Below are 17,640 nucleotides of genomic sequence, written 5' to 3'. Positions count from 1 at the left end.
TAATTAATGTCTTCCAAATTATTCTTTTAATTAAATCGTCACCTTTGGAAACTTGTAGACGCGTTCCCATCCTATTTTCAGGACAAAAGTTTCTGATCTTTTTTAGATGAATTTAAATTCTGTTTATTTTATAAAAAATAAAAATATTTTCAGCATTTTTCGGCGTTTGAAATACTCAAAGAAAATTAATCAATAAAATTTTTTTTTTAATCAAAGAGAAAATTAAATAATTTTTAAGGAAAATAATTTATTTTTTTAAAAGAAGAAGTTATTTTTTATTTTCTAGATTTTGATAATCTTATTGAAATTTAAAAATACTTATATATATGTAAAATTAATATATATCATTAATTTAACATGATAATCGAATAATGAAAAATATTTTTTATGATAAAATACATTTTATAAATATTTTTTATATATGAATTATTTTTCATAAAATAAACATATCCTTAGTACACTCACACTAAATCTTCTTTTATAAATTCTTGAATTACATCCTTAAAAATAATTTGTGAACCTTATATAATCGTAAGAGAAATGTATATACTTTGAACACTAGCGCACTGAGTGATTTCAAAGGGGAAGAAACCGATAACTTTCTAATTTGGAAGTCATGGCCAAGCAAAGTAATTGGCTTCTTTTCTTGACCCACAAGTGATTCCTTCTCTCAAAAAGTGCAAGTGGGTAAGCAAATGTGGAAGAGAGTTGGAGAGACTTGCACTGATCTAGATTCAAGAGGTAAGATACCGCAATTTACGGATAACCAAAGAGTCACATCGTCTTGACAAAGAAAAAATAAAAAAGTCATCGCCACACAGAGAGAGAGAGAGAGAGAGAGAGAGACCGGTCAAATTTCTGAGATAAATGGAATAGCACGTCAATAAACCCAAGTCCCTGGCAGGCATTAGGCAAAGCCAGAACAAGCCATTTTGTGAGGGTATGGCGTGAAAGAAGTCTTCATTTACATGCAGACATGAGTAGCAGCAAGTCCAATGGGATGAACACCTCCCACTGTAGAAAGATTATTTCAGATTGCAATTTAAACTCTTTGTTGGACATGGTTTGTGTTCCCCACAGTTTATTAGCGTGTAAACATCACATCTGTTAATAAAGCAAACAAAAGCCTTCTCTAAGGATTTCACCAGAGAAAAAGATTCAAGACAAGTTGTTTTTAGCCCATGTTTCGCAAGGATTCAATGTTTTAATATATGATTGCAACACCAGAACTTTTATAATACAAGGAACCATTGTGGAGGTAGTAATAATTGTAGTTCGCGGAGAAATTTGAAAACAATAATAATGACCAAAATAACAATAGCAAATATATTTAACTCACAATTATTTCACATGCAAAAGTAGAAACACACCCGGATAGAGTACCAACTTTACATATTATCAGATTAGATGTCACAAATCTTGTTCAACTTTGCTGCTTTAGGATGGGTCTATGAAACGAAACATTTTGTTAGTACACCAAACGCACAAGATGTGTGAAAGAAACGATCTTCGAACACCCACATCATGAACATCCAGTCGAGTGAGGGAGTTACAACAGATTCAGATAGCTGAGCATGCAAATTACTGCTGGGAAATGTAGCTACAACTTCATGGAAAGGACAATCGGTTGTTGCACATTCACGTAGTCCACTCAGTCCATAAACACAACAATATTACTCATCTCAATACAGAGCAGCTTGTTCAACCAAATCCTTGTAATCATCAGAGACAAAAGATTTCACCTTCATAGTGGGTTTTCCATTATCTTTTTGTGGAGACTCGTATTTTATCCCAATTATAGTTGCCAAACCTGCAACAAAGATACAATTCAATTAAACTTTCGAATATTCGGGGAACTTAATCACAGAAGAACATCCATAATGGTTCTATACAAAAGCGTTTACAAATGAAATTCATAAAAAATTTTGGGGCACAAGCACATGCGTCTCAAAATTTAAGGCGTCTCAAAAGATACTATGAGTTTATTATTAAGTAATTCCACTTAGAATCAATCGTTAAAATTATTTTATCACAGGTTTTGATAAAAGCTTTCATCTGAAAAGATTAACAACAGCAGGGCACACATCTTCAAACATCTCAGTTACATGTGTACTTATATGGGAAATAGAAGCAAAAGGTCCATTCCATCATTGATCCATTTACAATGCCAAAGAAAACCAATATCTAAAAGATTGGAGTAGAAAGATTTCAAAGCAGTCCAAGTAAATATTACACATAATCATACTCAATAAAATTACTTGTGTTGATAAATCCACAGAAGAAAGTACTCACTCGTATGAATGCGCCCATATAAAAATCTTTCCCCTTTCCAATACTCCAAAGGTCTTGACCTGATCCTGGTGCTTCTTCTTACTCCAGTTTCCCATGACATCCCACAACCTACAAAAGCATTGATAAAGTCTTCCAACTCAATAGCTTTGAAACACAAACATACAGTTGCATGTAGCAGTGGTGGCAACAACACAGTAAATGTTGTAAAGTTAAAGAAATAGTAAGAACCTGCAAGGCTTTGCCTCTTAGACAGAATTTTACTCTTGTGTTCTTTGCTTGTTTGTGGTTTTGCTTTGATTTCCTTCTGCTGCACAAAAGACAATAGCCACAAATTTCACACAGAACCATATATGACCATATGAAAGAGAAGCTTACAATAACAGCTCATAATTCCTAAACCTAAGTTTCTTGTACTAATCATTATTTCTTTTGTTATAAGCTTTAAGTTACCTGAACATAAAAGAAACCATCTCAAATTCTCAATATGATAACAGATGTCCTACATCTATTATAGTCACAGAGAGATTTGACAAGCTCTCGAATGCTCTCATTCCAGTTTTATGGAAAGCCAGACAGAATTAAGATTGATCAAGACATTTAAAATTTATCTAAACATTAAACTGCACTCAGTTGAGATCATGCCTTCAGCTAATGGATCATATAGTAAAGACTTCAATCATTTATAATTTGTGCATGCCAATCAACATCTACATGAGTTAATGACAGCTAACAGCAGAGGTTACACAGGGCAACATTATTCGATATGTAACCTCTTTTTGGCAGAATTCAGTTACCTGGAAATACATTTAATCTGATTGATACAATTTCTTACAAAAGCTTGCAATATAGAGAAGTTCAATCTAGAAAGTAAAACATTATTATTTCTAGTTACCACTTTTCATTTGAAAGCGGTGCATTGAGTTTTTTGTCAACATGTCCCATTTAAATGAGAAATCTAAATAAATTATTAGGTCCAACGGTTACAGTAAGAACAAGATGATAAAAATATAGTAAAGAAATTAAAGACCTCATCTTGCTGGTATGTTCCTAAATTCAGTACATTTCAACAACTCAAAATGTAACCAAAACTCTTAATAATATAGACCTCAACACCAAATCAAATCGAATGAGCAAGAAGAAATATGAACCTTATTGCGCTGCACTGGAGAAGTAGCTTGGGTTTGTTCATGAGCAGCATCTTGGACTTGATCTGCAGTGCTGCCCTCACATTCAGTGGACCCTTCAACTGCTCGGTTTTCAACCATTGCAGAAAAAGAAATGAAAATGGCACAAAATCACATCAATAACAAATTGACAACAATTAAATTTGCAGTGCACAAGATATTCTGCTGCAACAAATGACAAAATACTGTTACCTGAGCACATTAGAAACTTATGGTTGACAAATCTTAAATGCTTACAATTTCAGATTTCATAATGCCATTTTACAGATCATTGTTCATGATCTGTTGATACCATAAAGCAGGTCAGCATGGTTTGTTTATCAGACAATCCTATGTTTCTCTAAAGGTGAAATGGTACTTTTCATCATAAGTTCTTAATTGCAAGGCAACACATGAAAACAACACATCAAAATATTCCAGCATGATAACTAGGAAGAAACACAGAGAAAGAAGACAATATAGAGTGGAAGACTTGATGCAACAATAAGCACCTGCAAGACCTTGCCTTCTGGAGTGAGCTTTATTATGTTGTCGTTTGCGTGGACCTAGTTTTGCTTTGCTCTGCTTCTGCATTAATACCACAAAAGATTTTTGAAATTTCTGCTGATAAAAACAGAACAATATGGTGTAAGAGAAGAGAGAGGGGGTTGGGGATCAATTATTAGGGAAGAGATTAAAGAGTATGAAAAGCACAAAAAAGGAATTTGTTGACAAGGTGTGCGTATATAATTAACAAACAATGTCATCTCTATCCATTCAGAAATTAAACCAACAGAATTGTGACAGTAAACAACCAAACAATTTATTCTACTATTGATCATTTCAATTGTTCTCATGCTCAAGGAGTTACTTGACCATAAATAACAGTCTTGCATGAAAAAACAATTTATGCCATAGTTGCACATATTACACTCAAACTGGCAGACATGTTTATGGCCATAAAAAGAAATTATAAGGAAACCTCCTAAAGTTGGAGAAGTCCTTTCATCAAGTACTACAACAATATATATAGTATTTTAGCCACATGTAGCTAAAAATCAAATTTCCCTCATGGAGATTACATAAGATCTGGATTGTTTTAATTCCATTTTCTAGAAAGCCAGACAGGATTAGAACAAAAAATACAAATATAAGAAATTAAGAACCATTTAAATATCAAAACCTCCATCAGTTCAAACAATGCCTTCAGCTAATAGAGCAAATAGAGATAACCTCAACCACTTGTCAACAATCTGTGACAGGTATCAAAACAACAGCATGTTTTACGTAACTGCTACTACAGACTAGATGCAATACCATGTACAAAATGGGCACGCCTTCACTCAGTGTGGAAGTGGAAGCTCTCACTTACTTCAGTTGCCTTGCAGTAAAAGTTGGCTAATGGCTGTTGCTATAGACTTTTAAAATGGAGAATTTCAAGTTGGAATGTTTTGCATTAGTTGGAATTATTTGATATCTCAATTTTCTTTTTAGACATTTTAACTTGAATGAGGTGTGGTGCAAGTTGTCTACATAAAATAGATAGTACAGATGTTTAACAAAAAGACTGAAGGACATAAAAATCCTTAACGGAGGAAACAATGGTAAAATAACAATAAAAATAGTAATTAATTAATGAAAGACCTCATCCTGCTCACAGAAATATATGATTCCCAACCTTGATGAATGTCACCGACAAATATGACAGATGTGTTTAACAAGAAGAATAAAGGACATCAAATCGCTTAACAGAGCAAGAAATGGTAAAATAATAATAATAGTAATTAATTAATTAAAGACCTCATCTTGCACACTGAAATGCAACATTCCTAACTTTGATGAATGCCACCAACAAATGTACAACCAAAATTTTAAGTACATAGACAACAAATGTCAAATTGAATAAAGAATGAACAGAAATATAAACCTTATTATGCTGTTCTGGAATAGCCTCTTGGATTTGTTCTGTAGCACCATCTTGAACGTCAACACATCCATCTTCTACATGTTTGTTGCCCATTGCAAGATTTGATTCACCTACCAGAAAAAATAAAACACAAAAGCAGATGTTGAAATAACCAATGTCATGTAATGGAAAAAGTTGAGAACAATCAAATTCCAAGTACAGGAGCAAAGTATACAGTGCCTACACATCTTAATCCAGTACAGCCTCACAAATTTGCGGTGGAAGCTTGTTAACTCATCAATAAAAACATAAATCTCCAAATTCCAAAAATGTCATTTTACAGAAATAGTGTTTAATAATCTGTTGAGAACTAAAGCAGGTCAACATGGTTCACTTTACAAATACACATTCAACTTCTTATCTTTGCATAATGTTTAGAACTACAACTTTCCATGTAATGAACTGATTGCTACACCCTCATCTAGTTCTTTATAAACATGAGAAAGCAATCAAACGTTTATTATCCTATTCTCAGCCTTGACTATGAACCATCTGAAAATAATGCAACTGTTATAAGGTATTTATCAAGTGAAAGGAATGTATTAGGCTAGAGAAAGGGAAGAGTGAGCATCAATATAGGGTTGAGCAACCTTGTTACTAAATAAGCATCCACTCATCAGATAGTTCAATTTCTTTACAAGCATCTAGTCTATCAAGACTAATGAGGGATGTAAATTTGAGAAACTCTCCAAGTAGTTTCACCCCCTCATAGTGCCTGTTGTTGCTGCTTATTATGCAAGTGAATGATAAAAAAAAATTGATCAGGGGAGAAAAACTAATTGATGACCTCATTATGTATTTAGTTTCTATTAGAAAACCTTCAAACAGAAAAACCTGCCATTTCCCTGCCATTTCCAGATCTCTTCTTTCATACTAATTGCCATTTGTTTATGCTTTTGGGGTGTCACATGATTGCTCATATAAGCTATAGCTTTCCCCCTTCCTTATGCGTGTATGTGTGACAATTAATACACACACACACACATATATATGCCATTCTGCCCCCTTGAAAGGTTATGTGTTGGTTTATATTAGTCTTATTCTACTATTGTGGTTAACACAAGGAACATGCATTATGCCAGGTCATTCTCAAGAATTTCCCAACTCTAGATTAGAAGGTGTCAGACCTAAATGTTCTAGAAGAGGCAACATAATAATTGATGGAAATGCAAAGATGCGGAAATAGTGAAAACCACCAAGTAAAATTACTACATCTAAATATTTCATGCAGCCATGAGAAATTACTCGGGCATTTAACTTCTTGTAAATTGCATCTAAGCAGAACATCTCATCTAGTAAGCACAGAGAAATTACTATACCAAAATTATCCTGAGTGCTGTTTGATGTTTCCACAGGAAAGTCATCTGTTTTTTGATCAAGCTGTCCAGAAGCCACAGCTTCCTGCATCACATCTTCCACCTGTAATGTTGCAGAACCTCACAGGATAACATTCCAGATGAAGACTTCCAAAATTATGCAAAATATTAAAATGCAAACAAGTAAAAGAAAACTCACTATGTCCTTCACTTCATTACTCACTATGTCTTCCACTTCATTGGCTCCATTTGCCTGAAGATCTAAAACAGCATCAGCTTGACTTAAGTTCTCATTTATGACTTCGTCATCCATACAAGCATTATTATCCTCAAACTCAAAACCAGATTCCACAGGGCCTATCTCATGGCCAGAGGTAAGTCTAGGAGAATTTTCATTCAAACGTTTCTCAAAAAAACTGGAAAAGTCTCCAGTTGCCACAGTTGAACTCCTATCAACAATTGGACCATCTTCATTGGAGTTCAACTCACCAGTAAAGAGCAAAGTCTTTTCCACATCAACTAGATCAGAATGTTTATTGATGTTTTCAACAGGAGAAGCATTTCTTTCTGATGGGTGCTCAATATCAACAGTTGAAAATGGATCGCTTGATGGATTTGACTGAAATATACGTCTATTCAATAATGATAAAAAAGCCAGTGGACTTTTTGGTGGAGTGGGTGAACCAAAACTAGGAACCAAACTTTCTACATTTTGCGGCTTCACTGGAGTAATATTTCTTGTTCCTTTCAACAAGTTGTTTATGTCTGATAATACATTCCTATGCTTTGACAGGTTTACTCCAGATGCCTTAAAATCAATCCTTTGAATATCCTGCAGCTCAGGAAGGTTTAACTTCTCTATGTGAAAAGGTTTAATCTGCAAGCGGTCCTGCAACAGATTCATTGCGCCATCCCCTTCTAACTCTTCATAATCATGAGCAAGCAATTCATCCAGAAGTTTATTTACCCTTTTCTCAGTCTTGACTATTGAACCTATTTGGAAGTAATTAATTATGCTATCAGACATTTTTCAGGTAAAGGAATGCAATCTTTTATAACTAATAGGCCAAGCCTTCGAGGGAGAAAGAGAACTGGTTTATAACAATGTTCCTGAATCAGCATTCACTCACCAGCTAGTTCCATTTCTTCCAATGCAACACTTGCAGGTTCTGTTTGTTGTGATGCATCATTTGTTGGTTCCAATTGTTGTGATGCTGCATTTTCTGGTTCTGTTAGATGGTATGCAATGTCTGGATTTGCTTTTTCTTGTTGTGGACCATAATTCGAGAAAATATCTTCTTCAGAGTTTTCTTGGGAGGGCACGGTTGGATAGAGATGTTTGTATTTTGCTGTCCTAGATCTCCTGAGATATGGAAAGACATGATATTAAGAAGATAAAAAAATTAAAGGAAAACCCATTTTCAAACCCTTGAACTTTTCAATATTTGTCTAGTGAGTTCCTATTTTTTAATTGTGTTATGGAGCCCACGAACTCTCCAATTCACAAAAAATGAGAACTTATCTAACAATTTTTCATTAAAAAAAAAGGAGGACAATTTGTTAGTGGTGGTTTAAAAATTACATTGCTCGATTGACCATATCCTTCAATTGGAAAGTTCAAAAGCCTAATAGCACACTGTTGAAAAATAGGGGATCAATAGACAAAACTCAAAAGTTCAAGTGCTTCACCAAACTAAAAATTCAATAAACACACACACTAACAAGAAAAAAGGCAAATCCAGAAATAGACAATAACAAAACAATGATCGTACCCTGGAATTCCCGGTCGTTGAGACTGCGGGACCATGAATACATTGTACTGATCAGAATCTGTAAAAGAGTGGCCTGTCTGTTTGGCTATTTCTTTTTTAGCATCTAGAAAACAACCACAACATAGTGTAAGCTAGTCTTAAGATACAAACAACTGGTTGCCACATGGATTCTTACAGATAACAATAATTGCAACTCACTTTCAAGCCTTTCGTATGCCAAGAAGAATTCCTCTGGGTCTTTCAGTTTATCAAAGTCCAAAGTTGGTTCCAAATTCACAGTAGGTTGACTGTCAAATGAAGAACGACATGATTCACTTATATTCAGTACCTTTATTAACTTTACTTTCTATTTTATCATTTTCACAAGTGAATAAGCTTTCACCTTATATTAGGAAGCAAAGAAAATCGAGGACGCTTACGACCTAACCCTGGCCTTTGTCCCCGGGGATATTTCACAGCCTTTTCAGCAACAACATCATTTTTGTCTTCCAATGCTGTATCACTGGTCATTTTTGCATTTGGAACTTCCATAGTATTATCTAAAATAGTTTTTGCCTGCTCTATAAGCTTACCAGGATTTCGTACAGGCTGACAATCAAACATAGCATAAGTTAATAAATGCAAAAATTTTAGGGGGAAAAATCAATTCACAATTGTCATCCTTTAACTTAGTTAAATGGAAAAACTGGCCTTTTCAATTATTCCCAAATAATGAAGATAATCGGCATAATATTCCCCATTCCATTGTATTTTCTTAACAGCCAATCAAAACCTAAACTATGAGCTTATAAATTAACATCTGAAGAGGGGGTTCAATTTCTCAGAAACATTCAATTCCATATAGAATTACTATCCCATGGGACATGGAACAGTACGTTAGGTAAAGCTAAACATAAACCCCAAAACCAAAACCAATAAATCTAAAATTTCCTGAGTAGAGATAACTGAAGCAGAAAAAAAAAAATGTAGCTATCAGCAAAAAAAATCTATAAAAATCCAAGGAAATTCATGCTAGGGTAAATTAATAGAAATTTTTTACTCACTTTCACTTCAACTGAAGCAAAGCACTAATTTCTCAGTACTAAATAAGCCCTATGGAGGGGGGAAAAACTAAAATAGCAAAGAAGTGAAAATCTACAATTTTACTAAGAAATAAACATCTAAAACCGCAAAGTCCATCGCATTGAAGGGCAATCTGACAGACCTAAAAATGAAGCATAGCTTAGAAAATATATATATATATATCTTTAAAAAAAACAGTATAGAGCTCTAAAAAAAATATGAAAAAAAATGAGGATTCCATGCAATTTTCAATTGAAACAGAACAATCGCTAAAAATTGAGCTCAAAGGTAAAAAAGAGAAGAGAAAGCAGATACAGAGAGGGAAATACCAGCGATTTGAGGAAATTGTGAATGGAATGAGGATCGTCGGGGTCGAGGGGCTGAGGAGGATTAGGAAGAGACGCGAATGTTCGAGGGAAGAGAGACAATCCCCTGTATCCTTCTAGCGGATCCTCCAGATCCGCCATTGTATTATTTGCTCCTTTCCAATAAACCGTAGAGGGCTTCAGGAGAGAACCAATTCTAACAGAGTAAAGGAAGCGCCCAAGCGGGAAGGCCGTGTGCCCGCTGCGCAGTGGGTTTTTGAATTTTTTTTTTTTTCTTGAAGAAGTTTAATTTTGGTGCTTTGGACGTTAGACACGTGTCCAAGATTTTTCCCCTCCAATTTAAGTTTATTTTTAACTTCCATTTAACTTAAATAAATTATTCTTTTAAACTGTAATTATATTGAAATAAACTGTTATTATATTTACATTAAATATATTTATTTTTATTTTATTTTATAATTTAAATTTAATAATTAAATTCAAAATTAAAAATAAATTAAATTATTATTTTTAATTATATAAGTGTGAAATATTTAATTAATATATATATTTCTTTTATTTTTTTATTTTAAGTACACAATTTTTTTTATTCAGACTAAGAGTGATATTAAATAAAACATTTTAAATAATAATAACTCTAAAATTCAAATCTCTAATTAAAGTTCACTTGAAATCAAATATTGGTATCATCAAATTTAATATCAAAATCAGTCAAGGATTTATATATTTAAATCAAATTAAAACTATATTGAGTCAATTTTTTTTCTCTCCAAATTTTAAATTAGATCATACTAAAATTTAAAATTTAATCTAATAGCTTGATTTGGTTTGCCACTAATTTCTTTAAACAAAATTCTAAAATTTTTTCTCTGTTAAATTACTTTAATTCAATGACCTATAATTGGTTTTTTTTTAATTTTAAATTAATTAAAATTAATTATATAATTTTTTATCATTTAATTTTATTAGATACTAAATTTACATAAATTATATTTATTTTAAATCGAATTAAAATCACTTTTCAATCAAAATCATGAGAAGTTGACTCTTCAATTTAATTAGAAAATTGAATCAAAACAGAAGCATAGAGATAATTGGTGTATTTATATATTTGAAATAATTTTATTTTTTATTATTTGATTTAGAACTTACTAATGTGAATTTCTTTTTTTTTTTTATATCATTGTAAAATATGCTAATTTATTAAAAAATAAAAAGGATTTATTATTTTTGAGAATGACTACAACAACAAAAGGAATTTTTTTTTAATTATAAAGAGTTAGTACCGGTGGAAAATTTTTTTATACCTATAGTAAATTATAATTCAGTTTGTGAAATTTGATAAAATTTACGATTTAATTTTTATTTTGTCAAATTTAATAAAATTTATAACTTAATTCATGTCATTATAATTTTAATTAAATTATTATTCATTTTAGTAAAAGTGATTAAAAAATTTTAAATTCTATTTTTAATTTAAAAATAATTTAGTTATTGATATTTTATTTTATTAATAATTTATTCCTTAATATTAGTCAAATCTATATATTAATTTATATAATTTTAAAACTAAATAATTTAGTTATTAACATTTTAAATGAATTTTTACTATTAGAATTATAGTTAATTTCTCATTAAATTTAATAAAATAATAAAATATTTTTAACTCTATTTTAAATTTTAAAATAATTTTATCATTTAAATTTTATTTTAATAATAATTTCTGTTTATATTTATTTTTTTTATTTTTATTCACAACAATATAACATAGTATATAAAATATTTATCAATTATATATATAATTATTTATATATTATTAAATAATAATAATATAAATAAAACTTTATAAAATTTTAAGGCTTATTAATAAATAATTACAATATTTAAAAATTAATTTATAAAATATATAGATAATTTTATAATTAATTAAATTTTTAATGATCTTAAAGTAATTAATTCATATTCTAATAATTTAAATTTAAAATTTTTAATTTAATGAAATTTATATTTTAAAAATGTATAAATTAAATTATTAATAAAATAAAAATTTAGAAACTAAATTATTTAAAAAATAAAATTTTAAATAAAATCTTAAAAATTAAATTATTTTCATATTAAAAATAAAGACATTTTTATAAAAATTAAGAATAATTTAACAAAATTCTAATAAAAGTGATTAAACGCAAAGTCTATTAATCATTGGAAACAGAGCAAAACTGAAAACGTGAACGGCAGGATTCGAACCTGCGCGGGCAGAGCCCACATGATTTCTAGTCATGCCCGATAACCACTCCGGCACGTCCACGACTTTGCGTCCGTTTCTACAATTTCAATTAAAATATTTTTAAAGTTGCGAGCTAAAAAGACAACTCTGCGCGCTCTTGGAAGGAAAGAAATATTTCCCTTCGTTTTTTCTCCAGGCAACCTTTATATGCATTCCTCGATTAACAATTGCATAGCCACCTGGGACTAGGGAGTTGGCGACAATAAAAGGAAAGAAGAAGAAGAAGAAGAAGAAGAAGAAGAAGCTAATAGGAGTTCAGGTATGATGGTTTAGTTTAGTTTTCAATTTGTACTTGTTGGTGGCTTGGCGGTTGGGTGCTAGAATTTTTGCCACAACTTGACAATGCAAATTGTTTTCCCTTGTTTGAAATGCAAGAATTCAATTCAGTTGATTTTTTTTTTAATTAATTCTCATGTTGGGAACTAAAGAATTCTTTAAACTTAAAAAAATTTTCATTTAAAAAAAATAGAATTGTAGTGTGAGAATTCAATTGAATTCTTTTCTTGTAAATAATTTATTTTAAATAAAACATTTATGTAGATAAATTACTGTTAATTCATGATAATCATTTATTATTGGTAGAATTTAGCATCGAAACTTGAAATTACGTTGTGTTGTTTTGGACTTCTGGTTGCCATAAAATTCCAAGTTTGAAGAGCATATCTAATGATTAATGCTTGATTGATGGGATATTTCAGTATCTTGATATCATCGATGAAGGATTTGATTTAGTTTGCCTTTTGATTCTAATTTCTGTGACTTGTTAGTTTTGGTTCAAAATTACTGTAATCCTTTGTTAATGGTCTATTCAGGTGGTGATTGTACTTGCTGAATGCAGTATATTTCTGGGATTGTAGGTTTAATTGAAGCAATAGTGGATCTCCGGAATAGGTTTTTAGTTTGAGGCCTTTTTCAGGAGTGTTTTGACATGTCTAATTCAAAGATAAGTCAAATAGAGTGTGGTAACAAGCGAAATCTTCCTTCTTGGATGAGTTCAAGAGAGAATGGGAGTAAATCTAGTGAAAAGAAGCCAACTAAATCTGGTAAAAATGAGGAAAGCGAAGAACATAAAAACAGTAGCCCTTCCAAGGGAACCATCATTGGCAGAAAATCTGGGGGCCCCACTTCAATTGCAAAGAACTTTTCCAAACTGTTGGTATAACATAATACTTATGTTTTATTGATTATCTTTTCAATATTTTGATGGTTATGGCATGAACTTTTTATTCGGACAGGAAGGAGTGGTATTTGTGTTGTCAGGGTTTGTTAATCCAGACCGTGCAACATTGCGGTCTCAAGCTCTGGAAATGGGAGCAGAGTATAGACCAGACTGGAGTTCAGAGTGCACACTCTTGGTTTGCGCATATTCAAATACTCCTAAGTTTCGGCAAGTTGAGGCAGATTGTGGCACGATTGTTAAAAAGGTTTCTCTCTCATTTTTGGACTTGTTATCACAAATAAATGAACTTCAAGGAAAATTACAAATAGTTGGATTTAAAGGAAAGATTTAACATAATTGACAGACCATTTAGATTGTCAGTTAGAAGGTTTCATTAAGTGTGAGTCAAAGTATCTTTTATGGCTGGTTTGTTCATAACTTTAAATTTTCTTCATTCTTGTAAAAACATTGTGATGGCATAGATCTAATAGAATAAAACTTTTTCAAATTCAAATAAATGTGATAATGGTTATCCTCATTTCCACATTCTTTCGACAAAACAGAACATCAGAAAGTGTTTTTTAGTGGCATGGCTTCTGTCATTGTTCCTGTCATTCTTAACTATCTAAGAATCTGGTTATCGAAGCAGACAAATTCAGAGTTACTTTAAAATTATAAAAGGCAAAGCTTCTTGTGATTTTTTGCAATATAGATGATTGGTTAAGTCTGCATGTTGCTTTCTTTGTATTTAGTCCTAGCAATGTTGTGTTCCTTATTTATATTGTGAGTGAATGTACCCTATAGGCAATTACCATTCTGAGCTTTTCTTGCTGTTACAATTGGTTATGAATGTCTACTCATGTCTAGTGATTATCTGATGTTAATTAGTTTGTTGCCATAGGAATGGATATTAGATTGTTACAATCAGAAGAAGCTTGTTGATATAGATAGTTACTTGATGAATGTTGGGAAACCATGGCGCAAAAACAATGTCACTTTTGAAAGTAGTAGAGGTAATATATCTTCTTTTTTTTTTTTTTCTTCTCTGGATACAAAGTGCTATTACCTATCCCAACATAATGAATATTCTTAACATACTGTATTTATTCCTTGGATTTACCTTGTCCCTCGTATACCTATTTGTTTGGCAATGTCATATTTAAGACCAAACATAGCCACACCTGACCCCCCTTCACAGCCTGGGCAAAGGCCAATTATCATTTTTGCTTTTTCAGGTATGACATTGGTTGTGAATGTTGTAAATGATGATACATGCATTTCTAACTCTAATGTTTAAATAAGTTGTATTGGATTATTTGCTTAGTAATTGGTATTATCATAAAATCTTAACGTTTTGGATTTTGTGCAGTGAAAACTACTGTACTACTATGTTTTGTGCATGTTGCCAGCCATGTAAATTTATGAATAAGAGATATGCTATCCATCCTTTGACACGTGGATCAATTTTTTCTTTTCTTTTTTCCTTTTGAAGCTCTGAAGAATTCTATGAAAGGTTATAGAGCATATCTTAATGCTCAGTGCCAAAACATTAATTGGATTGGCATGCTCTACAATTTTCTGATTTTATTTATGTCGACAATAGATGCACTGTGTGTTCCTGGGGGTCATGAGTATTTACTGTTTAGTGATTAATCTGTGAATTTATACCATTCTTTTATCAAGGTCTGAAGAAATATATCCTTTCTTAGCCACATCTGATGATCTGCTTCTTGACCAGTAATCAATATTCAAAGTGCTTTCATTTGATAATTTAAAGTATATATATAATATTTCCTCCCCTTTTAGTCTTGATAAGAAGTCGATATTCTGAATACAAAGAATGCTTGCAGATCAAAAGTCATCCTCACCTAGAAAATCTGAGAAACAAGTTGAAAGAGGATCACATTCAAAACCAACTGCCTCTGCATCCTCAAAGGTTATTTTGAATAAATTAGTGTACCAATGGGTTCTAGTATTTTTCTCCCAACATTATAGTGGAAAATTATTCAATGGCACTATCCCATCCTCTCATCACAGGATACTAAATCTTTGTATACTTATAAAAGTTATATTCGTTCTCTTTCCATAATTCCTACATCTGCCAATAGTGATTTGTTCTTGTGCGATATGTTAGCAGAGTAGAGACTCTAATCTTGCTAAAGAGCACTTCTCTTCTTCGAAAGTGAAGGAATGGGCTATTGATGATCTGAAGAGAACCATCTCATGGCTGGAGAGTCAGGAGGAAAAGGTAAGTGGCACCTGATGGTTTATTTACTGTGTCTGATGCCCTGGTTCCTCTCTATTCTCAGATGATGTTGATTGCCGTCTTTCAATTGTGTTGTTCTGCTAGTAACTCTTATGAACATGGCAAAATCATCCAGAATCTAACTCTGTGGATGTGAACTCATTTTTTGAGTGTTGTTAACCCTATGTCTTTTCCGTCGCATAAATCTTATTTGGTGACTTTTCATGCTGCATGCTATGGTTTACTGTAGTTCTGTAGGTAAGAAGGAAGAGGAGAAGATATACTGCAATTGACATGTTATGCATCATGATCAGCAATTTTTTCTGTTTACAAATTTTCGCTCTTGTTATTGGTTCTTTAAGCAACCCACAAGATGTAGAATCCTAATTATCTTGCTTTTATTGTGTGGGAGATGTGCACTATTTATGGTATGAAACTTTTTTTTTGTGGTCCCCCTCCCCTCCCTCTTTTCTCTCCTCCTCCTCCTCTTTAAACAGCCTGAGCCAAGTGAAATAAAAGACATAGCTGCTGGAGGGATCATAATTTGTTTACAAGATGCCATAGATGCCCTTGAACAGAATCAGGTATATGGTTCTTATAGAGGCCATGTTTCTCTTTAAAGATGCAGGAAGCTATTATTGCTTTAATTTATTTCTCTTTCCATGAAAAGTACTTGAGATGCTATTAGTGAGCGGAGAGACTTAACTAGAGCAAATCTAGTTAATTGACTATTAGCTGTATACTTCAATTAGGAAAGGTATTTTGCCTTTTGCTTCCGTTTCTATCTGCGATTCATACATATTTGTAATCTTTTTGGAAGAAAGCATCAGGAAGTGTATATAGAAGGATCTCACTTTTGCAAACACCTATCTTTTGGCAGATCATTGGCTTTTTCTTAGCTTTTGCAGTCTCATTTACATAGATTTTATTCCTAAGTTCTTGATACTGCTAGCATCTTGTTTTTTCAATATTTGCAACTTTTTGAAAGAGAAAATTATAAGAGAGCATGTCTAAAAGCATCTCACTTTTGCAGATCATTTTCTTAGGTTTTGCATATCATTTACATAAATTTATCGTTGAGTTCTTCATACATCAATTCTTGTATGCCTCATTTTGGTGTTGTCCCCCACTTTAACTATTTGAAGATTTGGGCTTATTGACTCTTTTGCCCTTCATACTAGCAATGGAGGATTCTTTGTTCTCCTCCGCTATAATGGAACATGATTTGTGAAGTCCAATTACACCTGCTTCAGTTGCTTATATGGCCTATAATTGACATTCAGTTGCTGTTGAGGAACCAGCCAGAAGTTATCATTATAATTTTGTATGAGAACTTGTCTACTGTTTTCTGGAAGGTTTAACCATATTTTCCTGTTGGATAATGCTACAAATGCTGCTTCTAAATTGATTATTCACTTAAATCTTCTTAGGATGTCCGAAAAATAGCCGAACAATGGAATGTTATTCCTCATGCGGTTGAGGAACTGATTAAACTTGCAGATGGTGCCTCTCTTTCAAAGGAAGATCTCTGCAGACAGGCTAAGGCGTGCAAACAAATGTACGATGCAGAACTTACTAATGTTGATGATGATTCAAAGCTGAAGAAGAAAAGGCTACAGACTGATGAAACAGAGAGGGGTGGCAATGGAAGATCCAATGCCATCTCTGGAGTTGCAGCAGACTATGACAGTGACGAAACAATTGAAATGACAGAGGAGGAAATTGACCTTGCTTATAGTAATGTTGTCTCTAAGATTTGTGAACTATAATGCTTTTTTGTAGAAGTTCAAGAAAATTCTAAATTTTAAGTCATCCAGGACCTCTTTTTTAGAGCAATCCAGCACCCTATTGTTGGCTTAATCAGTATTGCTTACACAATATTATTCACATTAGGACCATTCATTAGTTTTTCATGGCCATGATTAAATTTAATCATTCTCTAAATAATTCTGTGTTAATTTACTAGTTAATAACTCATTATTTTGGACCATTAGGTAAACGGTTAGAAAATATAAATAATATTTAAAATAAAGAGTATGCATTATTAAAAGTAAA

The 17,640-nt window shown here is 32.1% G+C and overlaps 2 protein-coding genes and 1 non-coding gene across 15 annotated transcripts; 1 reads left to right on the top strand and 2 right to left on the bottom strand.

Moving 5' to 3' along the window:
* Nucleotides 1–1,303: 1,303 nt before the first annotated feature.
* LOC110631991 (centromere protein C) lies at nucleotides 1,304–10,149 on the bottom strand. Of its 12 annotated transcripts, none has more exons than XM_021780063.2 (13): nucleotides 9,901–10,149; nucleotides 8,892–9,097; nucleotides 8,708–8,796; nucleotides 8,510–8,612; nucleotides 7,868–8,100; nucleotides 6,937–7,730; nucleotides 6,741–6,840; nucleotides 5,383–5,492; nucleotides 3,968–4,079; nucleotides 3,441–3,547; nucleotides 2,521–2,599; nucleotides 2,293–2,400; nucleotides 1,304–1,810 (listed from the first exon to the last, which is right to left on the bottom strand). In XM_021780063.2, the coding sequence occupies exons 1-13, from the start codon at nucleotides 10,036–10,038 to the stop codon at nucleotides 1,683–1,685; spliced, it is 2,307 nt and encodes a 768-aa protein (XP_021635755.2). In that variant the 5' UTR covers nucleotides 10,039–10,149; the 3' UTR covers nucleotides 1,304–1,682. The 12 variants fall into 12 exon arrangements, with proteins under 12 accessions (XP_021635755.2, XP_058004870.1, XP_021635759.2 ...); XM_058148887.1 differs by having other exon boundaries at nucleotides 2,521–2,596; nucleotides 3,441–3,538; XM_021780067.2 differs by having other exon boundaries at nucleotides 3,968–4,076.
* A 1,971-nt stretch (nucleotides 10,150–12,120) lies between these two features.
* TRNAS-AGA (transfer RNA serine (anticodon AGA)) lies at nucleotides 12,121–12,202 on the bottom strand. The gene has a single exon. It is a non-coding gene; the product is annotated as a tRNA-Ser (tRNA).
* A 125-nt stretch (nucleotides 12,203–12,327) lies between these two features.
* Nucleotides 12,328–17,445, top strand: LOC110631970 (DNA-repair protein XRCC1-like). Of its 2 annotated transcripts, none has more exons than XM_058148880.1 (8): nucleotides 12,328–12,440; nucleotides 13,039–13,337; nucleotides 13,417–13,605; nucleotides 14,242–14,353; nucleotides 15,191–15,276; nucleotides 15,478–15,588; nucleotides 16,083–16,169; nucleotides 17,016–17,445. In XM_058148880.1, exons 2-8 carry the CDS (start codon nucleotides 13,110–13,112, stop codon nucleotides 17,352–17,354), a joined length of 1,152 nt encoding a protein of 383 aa, XP_058004863.1. In that variant the 5' UTR covers nucleotides 12,328–12,440; nucleotides 13,039–13,109; the 3' UTR covers nucleotides 17,355–17,445. The 2 variants fall into 2 exon arrangements, with proteins under 2 accessions (XP_058004863.1, XP_058004862.1); XM_058148879.1 differs by having other exon boundaries at nucleotides 12,994–13,337.
* The last annotated feature ends 195 nt before the right edge of the window (nucleotides 17,446–17,640 follow it).

The sequence above is a fragment of the Hevea brasiliensis genome, chromosome 6, assembly GCF_030052815.1.
Source record: "Hevea brasiliensis isolate MT/VB/25A 57/8 chromosome 6, ASM3005281v1, whole genome shotgun sequence".
Classification (NCBI taxonomy): domain Eukaryota; kingdom Viridiplantae; phylum Streptophyta; class Magnoliopsida; order Malpighiales; family Euphorbiaceae; genus Hevea; species Hevea brasiliensis.
This window is presented reverse-complemented; position numbering and strand designations above follow the sequence as displayed.

Bases quoted from the DNA above. Each gene is read 5' to 3' on its own strand.
- LOC110631991 (XM_058148881.1), bottom strand. From the start codon at position 10,038: ATGGCGGATCTGGAGGATCCGCTAGAAGGATACAGGGGATTGTCTCTC. The intron at 8,613-8,707 runs GTGAGTTGCAAT...GTTGTTTTCTAG, and splicing joins GGCATACGAAAGGCTTGAAA to ATGCTAAAAAAGAAATAGCC. The intron at 6,841-6,936 runs GTGAGTTTTCTT...GCAACATTACAG, and splicing joins GTAATGAAGTGAAGGACATA to GTGGAAGATGTGATGCAGGA.
- LOC110631970 (XM_058148880.1), top strand. From the start codon at position 13,110: ATGTCTAATTCAAAGATAAGTCAAATAGAGTGTGGTAACAAGCGAAAT. The intron at 15,277-15,477 runs GTTATTTTGAAT...ATATGTTAGCAG, and splicing joins CTGCCTCTGCATCCTCAAAG to AGTAGAGACTCTAATCTTGC. The intron at 15,589-16,082 runs GTAAGTGGCACC...CTCTTTAAACAG, and splicing joins TGGAGAGTCAGGAGGAAAAG to CCTGAGCCAAGTGAAATAAA.